Source organism: Drosophila novamexicana, unplaced genomic scaffold (genome assembly GCF_003285875.2).
Source record: "Drosophila novamexicana strain 15010-1031.04,08,12 unplaced genomic scaffold, DnovRS2.1 tig00000008-arrow-pilon, whole genome shotgun sequence".
Lineage (NCBI taxonomy): Eukaryota > Metazoa > Arthropoda > Insecta > Diptera > Drosophilidae > Drosophila > Drosophila novamexicana.
The window spans coordinates 7,025,969-7,038,414 of NW_020824765.1; the positions used below are offsets into that span (position 1 = coordinate 7,025,969).

Here is a 12,446-nt window from a genome sequence, read left to right on the forward strand (position 1 = left end):
AGCCGTTGCTGACGGGTAGGCAAACGACCGTTGATTTTTGAATTTTTTTATAAAAAAAAAAGGAATTTCGTTTTTTATTTTAAATAATTCATTTATTTATGTTTAAATTTACAAAATTTAGTTTATTTAAACTTAAAATAACTATATCTGGATTAAATAAATTCCGATCCTGGGAAAATTTGCTTTATCAGTCGTGGAGGTCCTTAGAGGTCATTGTAGTCCTTAATTTGCGAGTCTGAAAAGATAAAAACACATTTAAATTAAATAATTATATATATGTATATATAAGCATTATATGTAAGGGAAATAGGCCATAACTCGGGCATATCCTTGCAGATTTTCAAAGGACATGGTGCGTTAGGATCCTATAGACCCCCTGCATCGATCTGCATCAAAAAAATATGGGGTCATCTAAGAACCCCAAGACTTGTATTTTGACTTGTAAAATTTTAGTCGCGGAGCGCACGGAAATGGCCCGAAAACACAAATCCTTAAATATCTGCCAAGCTACAAGGACGATCCTAATGAAATTTGGCCAGCTTATAGTCCTGGTTAATACAATTTTTTTGACATATGACTCGCAAGGATATACAAGGATACAGCCGAGCTATGGCCTATTTTTAGTATGCAAAATTGTCCTTAAAACTTTTTTGTCTGAAGGACTTTCGTCCTTTGGTTTGTAAATTCTTCAATGGGAAGGTAAGACCTATATACTAGCCAAAGGACATCCCGATAGTCCTTCAAATGGCGAAGTTAGCCGGGATATTTTCGATTTTGGCCAATTTTGCGACTAGCCCCCTAGGATAAATTTCGATGAAATTTTTTGTTGAATACTGGAAATCCTTAAATGTCAATCGATAGTTCTGCTCACCACGAGTTTAAAAAGGCATATCCTTCCGATATCCTTAAGGATTTGGCTGAGTTGTGGCTTATTGAAAAATGTCCTTTTTAGAAAATTAGCCATATATCGGAAACGGCAAGGACGATTTTGTTGTCCTTTGAACAGCTTTTTGGTCCTTGTTCATACGAATTATTTGACACACGACTTGTCAGGATCCGCAAGGATACGGCCGTGTTATGGCTCTGCTAATTTACGAAAGAATTTTACTCATATCTAGGCTGTTGAAAGGACTTTCGTCCTTTTCAATATATATTCTGAATGGAGGGGGTTGAGGACTTACGGTTGGCCAATGGACATCATGATTGGCAAGGATACGGTCGAGCTACAGCGATTTATCTCTCCCGCCAAAAATCTCCTTTCCTCAGCTCCTTGAAGGATTTTCGTCCTTCTGATTACATACTCTAAGTTGGCAGGACAAGGACTACATGTTGTCCAAAGGACATCAGAATGGTCCTTAAGGTGTTCAATGTAATGTCCTTTAAAAAGACTAACCAAAAACGTAATGCCATTCGACAATAGCGATCAGTACGCGTCCAACATGGTTCATCATTCCAAAATCGGACGTTATTTCGGCTAGATATCGGACAAAATCGGACCTGAAATATTAAAAAAACAAAGTCAAATAAGTAGTTCATAAAGCAGTTAATAAAGAAGTTGAACCTACATTTTATTAAGCAGCAGCCGTGCTAATACTGAAGGCAAAGCAAGCAGTTCACAACGCAGTTTGCACTACTTTCTGTGGACAAGCAGTTTCTTGACAAATCGGCGCCTCAAACAAGATTGTATGCGTTTTGAAAGACTTGAAGGATTACAAATGTGTCTAGACTAAATTTAATATAAGCCGCTAAGAATAGGTGTAAATAAAGATCTGAATTGAACCGAAATAATTATTTACTCCTTAAAGGGCTATGCATGAGATACAAATTAATGAATGACAAATAGTCCATTTCAAGCTAGTTACAATTACATCTGTTAATGGAATTTGAATATCTAACGCTTTGGACATTATTATTATACACTAATACAGATAATCGTGTGCATTTGCTGGTGGATGTCATCGAACGGATGCATGTTGTACAATTTATATGAAATTAGTTTAAAAAAAATAAACCTGGGTTGAGTTGTTGCTTGCTGTGGTGTTTCTGTCGTCTGGAGCCTTCGTCGTTGTTCCGGCCGGACTAATCGTTGCGATCTTATAGTGGATCTGCATATAGAATGTCAAGAGAAACATGACGCTAAAATCGTAGAAGAGTATGATCGAGGCCAGAAGATAATCATTGACCCGCATTTCCGCAAAGCGGCCGCCGTTAATAGTCTGCGCGTGGTACATGACAAACTAGATAGACAAAAGCAAAGAATATATACGCCATGGCACAGTAATCAAATACTCACCGTCAAAATGATGACGCTAACAAATAGCTGGTAGAGGACAAAGGAGTGAGCTGTAAGCGTCAGTAGGTGCAGCATAATCAGGAAGACCGACACAATGAGGAAGACAAAGGATATCACAAACAATATAACAACATCCAGCGTCAGATCGTGCTAAAAATTGGAAAATCTTTGATTAATGATAAGTTAATGCTTGGTTATAGTCGAAGCCACCTACCGGTATTACAGAGCCCAATAGTACGAAGATAAAGAGCAGCAGGACGCAAATCGCAAACCACATGATTAGTTCCGGCCAAGAAGAGTTGGCGACCAGCGCAAACAGGCCCATAACGGCGAACTGTACCTGATCGCCCAGTTAGAAAACGGATTCACTTCGAGAAGTGCAGCTACTTACGATTAGAATGGTTATAAGCCAATTCACACATGTGACAAAGCGAGCTGCCTCGAAGAATATGAAGAGAAGCGCCAATGTAATTGATAGTGTGAAGCATACGATACTCATATAATGATAGCTTAAGAACGCATTTTTGGCCGAAGAACTGCAGAGAAAGGAAAGGAAAGGAAAGGAAAGAAACACGTTTATATACCATATACTGTTTATGCTACAAACTTACACTAAAAGCACGACCAGCCACTGGGCCAGACCCAGCAGGAGCCAGCAGAAGGTTATCAGATAGACAATGGCCGCGAATTTCCGACGTGTGCGTTGATAGGTACCGACACGATCATCCATTATTCGGCAGGTTTATGGCTTATGGGATACATAGACAAAAAATTTATGCGTTGTTATGTATAAAAAAGTTATTAAAATTAAAAAGAATTAATATGAGTGGGAAGAGTGAAGAGTGTAGGGCGTGTGATTCAAGGCATGCTTGATGGATTTCTCGAGGCCCTTGTGACCGAAATGAAGCTAAACGTAACTAATACTAAACATTATTCTTGGTAAGGAAGATATTCATGTCAACAAAATTTATTTATTTTTGTAAATTTGGAAGCTGTTGTTAAAATTCGCTAGTGTACATTTACCACATGTTTAAATATATATGTGTATTCCATTTACACTTCTAGTCAAAATTTCAATACAGGAGGACAACATTGAACGCATTTATTGGCAAGGGCTACTGTGACTTGGGTCCGATAGAGGTGGCATTTCCCTATGTGGTTATATTTTATATTTAAGTTGCATTGAAATTTCAGTTAAAATTACCCAGTTGCAAGAATAGAACTTTGATAAATGGATATTGATGAGCGTGGGGGGGAGCAGGCTACGAGATCACTGCTGAAGAAAACGTATAAAGTGACCGTCATAATGCTTTTAGTTGGACAACTTCAGGTCTGCATTATAAATGAAATGTGAGCGAAACGTTATCTCCATCTATCTATCTGCATACATTATTATTGTATTGTATTATTGTGTCCTGCAGTTCCTTCATCAAAAGGTTTCTTGAAAAGCATTACTATGTGAGCCTGTTGCAGTTTTTCATAAGTTTTATATCGATACAGCTGTACGTGTTCTTTTATCATGTTATTGAGAAAAGAGCACTGTGGAAAAGGATCTTAGCCGGAATATGGACGGTAAGCGATAAAAACAGAGAGAGCGAGAGAGAGAGAGAGAGAGAGACTGAGACTCATTGAATTAAATTTAAGAATTACTATTCCTGCTGCTCTCCAGTTCGAGGTAAACACCCTATCGATCATGAAGCCCTCCAAGAGTTCCCCATACTTGTGTATGTTAATATCCTTTTTGGTCACCTTTTTGATCATGGGCGTAAGTGTGGTATATGGCAACATGGCAGTAAAACACCGACGTGGTCTCTTTGCAAGTGGACTCTTCCAACGCCGAACCAGATCTGAGGACCATTTTCTTACAGATATTTTCCATTTATAGGTGTCGCGCCACAATATAATCCGTTGGAGCGAACGTCTCTTTGTGCTGACCTGCTTTGGCATCATTGTCAGCTCCGAGATGAAGCGCGCCACCATCGAGTTTCCCACCCTCCTCGTATACAGCCTGATGTCGAACATTGTAAGAAGACAGGCAAGGCGTTCAGATCCCAATAACACTAACTGAATGGTGCACACGCGGAAAGGATTCGAGATTGTCAACCAGACCGAAAGCTTTTACCGTCGTGCCACATTCAGGCAGTGTCATTTGGGATATATCAGCTGATTAATGCCCACTTTTAATGCAGTTTGTGGTCGTCTATGCCGCCTCGATACGCAAGCCGAACTTCTATCAAGTGAACAACGTTGCCGATCACATACTAATTGGCCAGCTTTACTATCTGAACTTTTATGCCCTGTACATGGGCATCGTGTGGACGCTTTCATCTGGCTTCGAATTGGCCAATTATGATACAACCCTGGCGACGTTAATGAAAAAGTTCTAGAACAGATGTCGCCTTGCAGTGTTGCCATGCTTCAAAATGTGTTTACTACCTCCTTTTAAATTGACCAGGCGCATGCGTCGCAAAGGCCACGAACAGCTGTTCTATACGGGCACAGACACGCGCACACACACAGACACACGCATAAATGCAGAGACGCGGGACACACGCCCACAGCCTTCCTTGCCCCTTCATCCAGCGCAGGAGCTAATGGTTTCGATAGTCGCTGGCAAACGCAAATCAGGAACGTTTCGCTGCCTGCTGCTGGATGCCTCCTCCGTTGAGGGGCTTACGTCACGGTCTTCGCGATCCTTGCGAACATCTGATTTGTGTTTTAATTTAGGGCCTGGTACGTTGTACATTCGGTTTATGGCCAGGCTGTTCTCCATTTCCACGCGTTTTTCCCCGCCAACGTCGAACTTGTGGTTTTAGTTTTTGGTTTGGACGCATCAAATCGATAAAAGTTTTACTTTGCAACGCACACGCACACACATGCAACACAAAATATTTGTAAAAAGCGAACAAATATTTTAATAATAATATTTCACGTAAACTTCTACAAAATGTTCGCGATTCTTTTTGGCAAACGCACGTTGTATTAGGAGTATAATAATAACGAAATTATATCAATTACATGCCATTTCATATAAGTGTAAATACAAAAAGGTATATATGTGTGTGTGTACATATATAGTCATATAAAATATGTGCCTGTGCCTGTGCGTGCGCTTGTATGTGTGCGTGCGTGGCTTTTGCTTTAAACTAGTGTTTAATACATGTGCAATCTTAGCTGGGCTAAAACGAAGTTTAAATTCAATTTGTGCGCCGTATAAGGGAAAAACCTCACATCCACACACACACACACACACACAGGCACACACACGCACACACACAAAACACACGCAACATACATGTGCGTCGTTTAAATTACATTTGTTGCTGTTGTTGCAATATTTGTTACAATACATATGTGAGAAATGTTTGTGTTTTAACATTTAGGATTAATATATAAATAACAATCTGTTAAGTGTTTTAGTTGTAGGTTTTTAGACACAGCTTGTGTTTAAGTTTTAGTTTCAGTTTTAAATTTAGTTGTTGCGCTTAAGGCCAGTGCAAAGGCAGCAGCTCCTCCATTCAAGAGCTGTGTTTCGTTGTGTTTCTCTTTCCTGACGAGCTGCGTTGCGGTTCCTAATGGGGCGCCTCGGTGGCGGCTTTTGTGGCATGATCCGTGCTGCTGCTGCTGCTTGAGGGCAAAGCGCACACTGTAATTGGCAGGGAAGAGAGTTTCAGATTAGTGCATCATATCAAAAGGGGGGATCCAACGATGGAGCCTGTTCTAACGTGTCTCACATATGCATTGGCAGTTTTAATATTGCAAAGTCCGAATCTTAAAATTAACTACACCCGAGTGTACTTTTAGCAAAGCTATCACGCTTAATTATCTAGGCAAATAAACAGCTAATTAGCACATGGAGCACACGCAACAATTTTCATTTACCTTTTGCTTATGCTAAATTTGTTCTCTTTGTAACACACAGCACATGTATGTGGGTGTGGGTGTGTTTCTGTGTGTGTGTGTGAGCGCGTGTATATATATATATATATATATATATATATATGTATACGTTTTTGTATAAGTTGCCTTAGAGTTAAGCGCAACAAGTTGCCTTGCCGCATGTGGATACATTTTGTTTTTGTTTTTTTTTTTTTTTTTCTGTTTTTTGTTTATCAATTGTAAAGCGACACTGCAAGTAAAATAAAAATGGATCATTGTTCAAAAAAGTTGCCAATCGATTCAAGTTAATTGTGCGAACAACTTCCAATCACCCGACCACAACCACAACCGACAACCAAAACCAAGCCAGACAGACAGAAATTAACGAAAAAAACATGAAAGCACAGATATCTCTGACTATAAATTAAAGACTTTTGCAGATATGTGACAAATGTGCATGATATGAAATATTAATCGAAACTCCAGAAGGCATACAGAATATAATGAAACTTCTAGGTGGTGAGTATTTGAACAAGATAACTCGAGGAACAAACGATTGTGATCTATTTGAACTAAAAGATATGGTCGTCCGTTGTCCCATAGGTTTTAGCTAAATATTTTTAGTACAATTTAATTTAGATTTGTTAGTTGGATTAATTATTATTTAAAGAGACAGTATTGTCGATATACAAGGTTTTCAGACTCCGATTTCTATAAGGTTGTGCCTTCTGTCAGCTATATGATAAAGGGGATCGATGTGTGCAACTTATACAGTAAATATTGTGCAGGATGAAAGAATAATATCAAAAGAAATTTAAGGCTAAGAGAATTGCTTGTATATAAACAGACAGACAGAGGGAGGGAAATGGTAACTCTATACATATCGATTTATAAATACCATTTTAGTATAAATATTTGGGGCAGGAAAGATGTCTTTCTGAGCGTGACAAAATTAATACAATGTTGAGCTAGGTGTTTAGGTGCGTGTGTACTTAAGTCTAAATCCAGAACTAAGCATATGCATGTCTTAATTCCTTTAGCAGTAAGTGGGTAATATAAATAGCAATAACTCCTATTTAAGTAGTTATCACAGGCTTATGGCTAGCATATAATCAAAATAGAACATTTACGCCTAAGCCTGAAGCTACCAATTAGGAATTGGAAGCACTTGTAGTATATTAGATGAAAGCGCAGGCGGAAAGCATTAAACTAAACCAAAAAGAGAACAAATGGGTGCCTGGCGGACTTACCTATTATAATAATGAGCAAGACGACCGCGATGACGCCCAGAATGATCATCATCTTCATGTTGGCCCACCATTGCTTGCGCTTCAGCTTGCCAGCTTGCTGCTCGAACTGTGAGGCGCCCTGCTCCAGCTGGTCGGCACGTTCGCCCAGCTCGGATAGTTTTTGGTCACGTTCGAGCACCTTCTCGACGTTGACGCGCATTATGCCCACGACCTCGTCCACTTTGGCCTGTGTCTGCTGCAGGCGCTTCTGGGCGGCATTGTTGTTGCTTTTGTTGTTGTTGATTTCGTTGTTGTAGTTGTAGGAGGACGAGGCATTCGGCGGCGGCGGAAGTATGGGAAAACTGTATAATATTATATGTGTGGCGGAAGGGAAGCACAAGCGCGACTCACAGCGCCACGCACGAATGCCAGCCCCGGCCGAAGTGAATGCATTTTACTAATTGACGGAATGACATCACACGCCAAGAACTTCGCCACGACATTGGGCGTCCCGGGCTTGCATTTGTGCGTCGCACTTTTCAATATTCATTTGGTTGCGGCTCTTCTTGTGAGTTCTACTTACTCATTATTGGAACCGGAAGGTGCGGGCGCCTCGTTGTTCTCCATCTTTGTGCTTGTTCAAATGTATATTAGCTGCAAAAGAAAAGGCAGATATTATAGAGAGCGTTCACAGTTTAAATCAACGGGTACTATTCGAATTATTGACTCAGATATACCCTAGCATTCAATCGTATTTCTTTTGCTGCAATTAGAGTAGAAACTAGTCTGCATAAATTAAATAAAACTCCAATCGGAATCCGCCAGCCTTAGTCAAATTCGTAAGAATCGCATAGAACTGCAATATTTCTAAAGCAGGAAGAGAACGGGCGAGATTGCGATAGCAAGGGCGACGCATTCAGCTATTACTTATTAAATATATCAACATTTTTAAGCCCTAAGATGATCATTCATGGAGATAAAGAATTAAAGCCAAAGGAATATGAGTTATCCATGTATAATAAGTTAGTTCTCAGTCCATGCCTAATGCATACGCATATGCATATCCACGTTCTGATTAGACCCACATGGCTTTCTCCACTGAGCTCGTCGATCTAATTATTAACAAACATTTGTGTTGGAAATATATCTGGCTCAGGCTGTTTCGTAAATGTATCTGTTTTAGTTATTTTCAATGGGTACAGGGTACAAGTTATTGTATACATTAGGAATTTTCTCAGTTCTCAAGATACAAATCAACTAATTGCGTCGAGTACACACACAAGCACACACACACACACATGTACACACAATCGCGCACACAATCACATATGTAAGCAGAGAAAGAGGTGCACACACTAAAAAGCTGCGATTAGTAAAGTTAAATTCAAACACACACGCACATACCATATACCAAACAGAATAACAGCACAATGGCAAGTTGAAGCACATCTTATCTATGCAATATTTTGTCCAGTACGAAATGAATCATACAATTTCCGAACTTGGGCTAGCACAAAAATAGAGATGAGCGCTGCCTAAACCAGTGATTGGTCACACTGCTCACTGACTAAAGTTCACACTGAGCGCTGTAGCTGTAAATATTTTAGCTAATTACACGCTATTTGTTGGCGCCCTGTTGCTAATCAGATCTTTAACCACGTCCAGAATCAAACTAAATGCGCTAACTCTTTGAACCGTGACTCTTCACTGTGACGCTGCAAGCAGTGACAAAGCAGCCAGCTCTAGCAGCACCAAAAAAAACTTGTTGCTCGTCAAATTTTTGCAGCCGCCTGCCAACGCACAATATTTACATTGCGTTGTCGGCCTCGCCCTATTTAACTAAAACACACTCACCTGGAAAATGTTTATTGTACGATTGTTTAGCTGTTTCTGTACTGTTTGCCTGTTTTATGCCTCGCTTTTAAATTTTTTTGGATTTTGATTAAAAAAATATTAGTAAGGCAACGTTGTGTTTTGTCTGACAATTTCTACAGGCTGTAAATGAAAAAATGGTGATTGTTGTGACTGTTGCTGTTAAATAACATAAATGTTAAGCACATTGCGTTAAAATGCGACGCAATTTTGCGCTGCGGCCAAATCGTGTGTGGCAACGCTGTTTTTGACAGTGTGGCAACTTTGTTAATTTATTTCTTGGCGTCTAATTTAAATTTGATGTTTTGCAGCAATAATTGCCAAACGTAACATGGAAAATGCATAGCTCGCTGGCCTCCAGGTTACTAGTGCGCCTTCTGCTGCTGTTTGCACTGGTTACTGTAGTTTCGATTGTCATTTTAACAAAATGGGGTTTCGATGAGCTGACCGCGCAAACGGACAAGGACTCGCATGCAAATCCCAGCGAGACAAATGGCTACAACTATGCGCTGAGCGCGCGAGATGCAGAAATAGAGCGGCTCAAGCACGAGGTGCTCACTCTGCGTGCTCAGCTTGTGCTACTACAGAACAATCGTAGCGGCGGCAACAACAATGGCGTGCCGGGCAAGGTGCCGATACAGGGCAGTGGCTATGCCGCCAGCAGCAGCAGCAACAACAACACACTGCACCAGACGGATACCACAACTGCGCCGCTCACGCACCACTACGACTGCAGCAGCTATATACGCAAACAGGTGGGCGCCGCTGAGATACTGCACGGCCTGCCGCTGAACAATGAGTATGAGATGATACCCTTCAACCATTTCACTTTCACGCGCGTCTATCCCATCGACCTGGGACTGGGCAAACGTGTGGTGGAGAAACCCATTGGCTACCGGCGGCGCGATCTTCTAGAAGCGGTCAACAAGGCACTGGAGAGTCTCAATCGCAATCATACGGCGCGTGTAAGGGCCAAGGGTCTCACTGCCACAGAGCTGGGCCGGTACACGCTGGACGACTTTGTCGAGGGTATCTACCGCACGGAGCCGACAACTGGCAGCCAATACGAGCTGTATTTCCAGAGCATCAAGCACCAGACGAATGTGGTGCGCAAGGCGCTCATCATGCGACCTTTCGCACCGCTGCAGACGGTCCAGCTATCCGAGGTGGCCGCCAGTCCCATTATCCACGTGATACTGCCGCTCGCCGGACGCCTGCACAGCTTTCGCAGCTTTGTGCGGATGTTGGGCAAGCTGGCGGATCGGCGGCTGCAGCTGATAGTCGTCTACTTTGGAGAGCCGGGCCTCAAGGAGGCGCAGGAGATAGCAGCAGGAGCGGAACGTGCACAGCTTGTTGCTCTGAATGAGACATTCAGCCGAGGTGGGTGCCAGATTGAGTTGCCGCCGGATACCTTTAAATATTTCTCCTTGCAGCCAAGGCGTTGCGTCTGGGCGCCGAGCACATTCAGCCAAAGGCGGAAAAAGTGACGCAGGATGCGCTGCTTTTCATGTGCGATGTGGACATTGTATTCACAGCCAAATTTTTGGAGCGCTGTCGCTGGAATGCCGCGCCAGGCAAGAAGGTAAGAGCAGGGCGCATGTAAGACGAGGACTCGACTAATTAGTTGTCCTTTTAGGTTTATTATCCCGTCGTGTTTAGCCTGTACAATCCGCACGTGGTGTACACACTGCAGGGCAAGCCGCTGCCCAGCGAGGAAGAGCAGCTGCTCATCTCGCGGGACACGGGCTTCTGGCGCGACTTTGGCTATGGCATGACGTGCCAGTATCGCTCTGACTTCCTCCAAATACGCGGCTTCGATGAGGAAATCGTTGGCTGGGGCGGCGAGGATGTGATGCTCTATCGCAAATATGTGCGATCCAAAATAAAAATCATACGCGCCACAGATCCGGGCATCTTTCATCGCTGGCATACAAAGGTGAGGCAACCAGCGACACCTGTAAATTGTCCTCTAATCCCTGGTTTTTAAACTCCGACAGATCTGCACCGGTTCGCTAAGCGCGGATCAGTATCGCGCCTGCATACGTTCGCGTGCTCTGAACGAGGCATCGCATGCTCAGCTTGGTTTTCTGGCATTTCAGGACGAGATCGCCGCCGCGGGTGCCATGCCCGGCGGCGTGTCGATGGCACACTCGTGATATCTTATGGGAATTGGCCTATGCTTTCGATATTCAGCCACAATGTGACAATAACTTGTATTTAGCCAATCGTTGACCTAGCATAATTGTTAAATCTGTTTCTTTGCCGCCTAGATACTTAAACTTAACTTAAATTAACTGAACTACTCGGTACTTGTACTTGTAATCGTCTGCGTAATCGTATGACAAATTGTTCTTCCATGAAGCAAACTAGATGCAATCTTCAACAAAAAAAAAAAAAAAACAAAGACATAATAAGTATAATAATAATAACAAACACCTAACAAGACCCACATTGTAAACATATTTAGCATATTGTATCATATACTGAACCTATATAAAAGTGCGTCTGCTCGCATTAGATAAACAAAATTAAATGGTTTAATTAAACTTGTCGCCGTTGTAAATTTATAGATGGGCTCGAGTGGACTTGGATATACTCGCGTTGAGTGAATGCCAACGACCTCCATTTGGGGTTCAGTGCGCATGCAGACGAAGAAGATGACGCCGCCAAAAAAAAAAAAAATAGAAAGAAATAGAAAAAAAAACAGCCGCAGGAGCAGATGTGGTATTTTTTCACTCTAGCGTAAAGTTCATATGTTATTTTTACTATATATATGCTACCCTAGCAGGGAGTACTACAACTGTAGCATGCTGTTTGCAGCGCAAAAATATAACTAGACCTAATTCTCTGATTGCGGCGCCTTTCTAGGCGATGTTTATGAGCTCTTAATTGGTGTATAATTTTTTTACTATAATGCATTTTGCTCTCTCTGATCTTACTTGCTCTTTTAACATTTAACTCCCTCTACACTTTTTGCAATAACCCGCCTTTCTATGCAATTCTCATGAATTCAAGTAAGGCTTGCAGATTTGTATGCTTCATTAACTTATAAGAACAGTGTTATTTAGTTTAGTTTTGTTAGTTAGTTTAGCTTCATAATAATATAAACTGACAGCCCGATCTTTAACTATCTCTGCATCCTGGATGTTTGGATGTAAATAGTTTTTATTCTC

The 12,446-nt window shown here is 41.6% G+C and overlaps 4 protein-coding genes across 13 annotated transcripts; 2 read left to right on the forward strand and 2 right to left on the reverse strand.

Annotated features, from left to right (window-relative positions):
* Positions 1-152: 152 nt before the first annotated feature.
* On the reverse strand, positions 153-3,129 carry LOC115765055. 4 transcript variants are annotated; one of them, XR_004018068.1, is made up of 7 exons: positions 2,905-3,129; positions 2,685-2,829; positions 2,508-2,633; positions 2,294-2,443; positions 2,013-2,237; positions 1,182-1,497; positions 167-235 (listed from the first exon to the last, which is right to left on the reverse strand). XR_004018068.1 is itself a non-coding variant. In XM_030708440.1 (6 exons), exons 1-6 carry the CDS (start codon positions 3,021-3,023, stop codon positions 188-190), a joined length of 813 nt encoding a protein of 270 aa, XP_030564300.1. In that variant the 5' UTR covers positions 3,024-3,125; the 3' UTR covers positions 153-187. The 4 variants fall into 4 exon arrangements, 2 of the variants coding, with proteins under 2 accessions (XP_030564300.1, XP_030564307.1); XR_004018069.1 differs by lacking the exon at positions 167-235 and adding an exon at positions 893-1,083; XM_030708440.1 differs by lacking the exon at positions 1,182-1,497 and having other exon boundaries at positions 153-235; positions 2,905-3,125.
* A 117-nt stretch (positions 3,130-3,246) lies between these two features.
* LOC115765079 (protoheme IX farnesyltransferase) lies at positions 3,247-5,103 on the forward strand. 4 transcript variants are annotated; one of them, XM_030708465.1, is made up of 6 exons: positions 3,247-3,433; positions 3,502-3,643; positions 3,715-3,865; positions 3,963-4,109; positions 4,179-4,328; positions 4,483-5,103. In XM_030708465.1, the coding sequence occupies exons 2-6, from the start codon at positions 3,525-3,527 to the stop codon at positions 4,678-4,680; spliced, it is 765 nt and encodes a 254-aa protein (XP_030564325.1). In that variant the 5' UTR covers positions 3,247-3,433; positions 3,502-3,524; the 3' UTR covers positions 4,681-5,103. The 4 variants fall into 4 exon arrangements, with proteins under 4 accessions (XP_030564325.1, XP_030564318.1, XP_030564334.1 ...); XM_030708458.1 differs by having other exon boundaries at positions 3,249-3,433; positions 3,488-3,643; XM_030708474.1 differs by having other exon boundaries at positions 3,251-3,433; positions 3,488-3,643; positions 4,179-4,316.
* Positions 5,104-5,184: 81 nt separating this feature from the next.
* On the reverse strand, positions 5,185-9,398 carry LOC115765105 (synaptobrevin). 4 transcript variants are annotated; one of them, XR_004018071.1, is made up of 5 exons: positions 9,256-9,398; positions 7,985-8,055; positions 7,423-7,763; positions 6,176-6,422; positions 5,857-5,939 (listed from the first exon to the last, which is right to left on the reverse strand). XR_004018071.1 is itself a non-coding variant. In XM_030708493.1 (4 exons), exons 2-4 carry the CDS (start codon positions 8,026-8,028, stop codon positions 5,866-5,868), a joined length of 459 nt encoding a protein of 152 aa, XP_030564353.1. In that variant the 5' UTR covers positions 8,029-8,055; positions 9,256-9,396; the 3' UTR covers positions 5,185-5,865. The 4 variants fall into 4 exon arrangements, 3 of the variants coding, with proteins under 3 accessions (XP_030564353.1, XP_030564374.1, XP_030564361.1); XM_030708493.1 differs by lacking the exon at positions 6,176-6,422 and having other exon boundaries at positions 5,185-5,939; positions 9,256-9,396; XM_030708514.1 differs by lacking the exon at positions 6,176-6,422 and having other exon boundaries at positions 5,185-5,939; positions 7,423-7,688; positions 9,256-9,392.
* On the forward strand, positions 6,432-11,783 carry LOC115765044 (chondroitin sulfate N-acetylgalactosaminyltransferase 1). Its single transcript, XM_030708421.1, has 5 exons — positions 6,432-6,691; positions 9,585-10,653; positions 10,707-10,855; positions 10,910-11,209; positions 11,271-11,783. The coding sequence occupies exons 2-5, from the start codon at positions 9,612-9,614 to the stop codon at positions 11,427-11,429; spliced, it is 1,650 nt and encodes a 549-aa protein (XP_030564281.1). The 5' UTR covers positions 6,432-6,691; positions 9,585-9,611; the 3' UTR covers positions 11,430-11,783.
* The last annotated feature ends 663 nt before the right edge of the window (positions 11,784-12,446 follow it).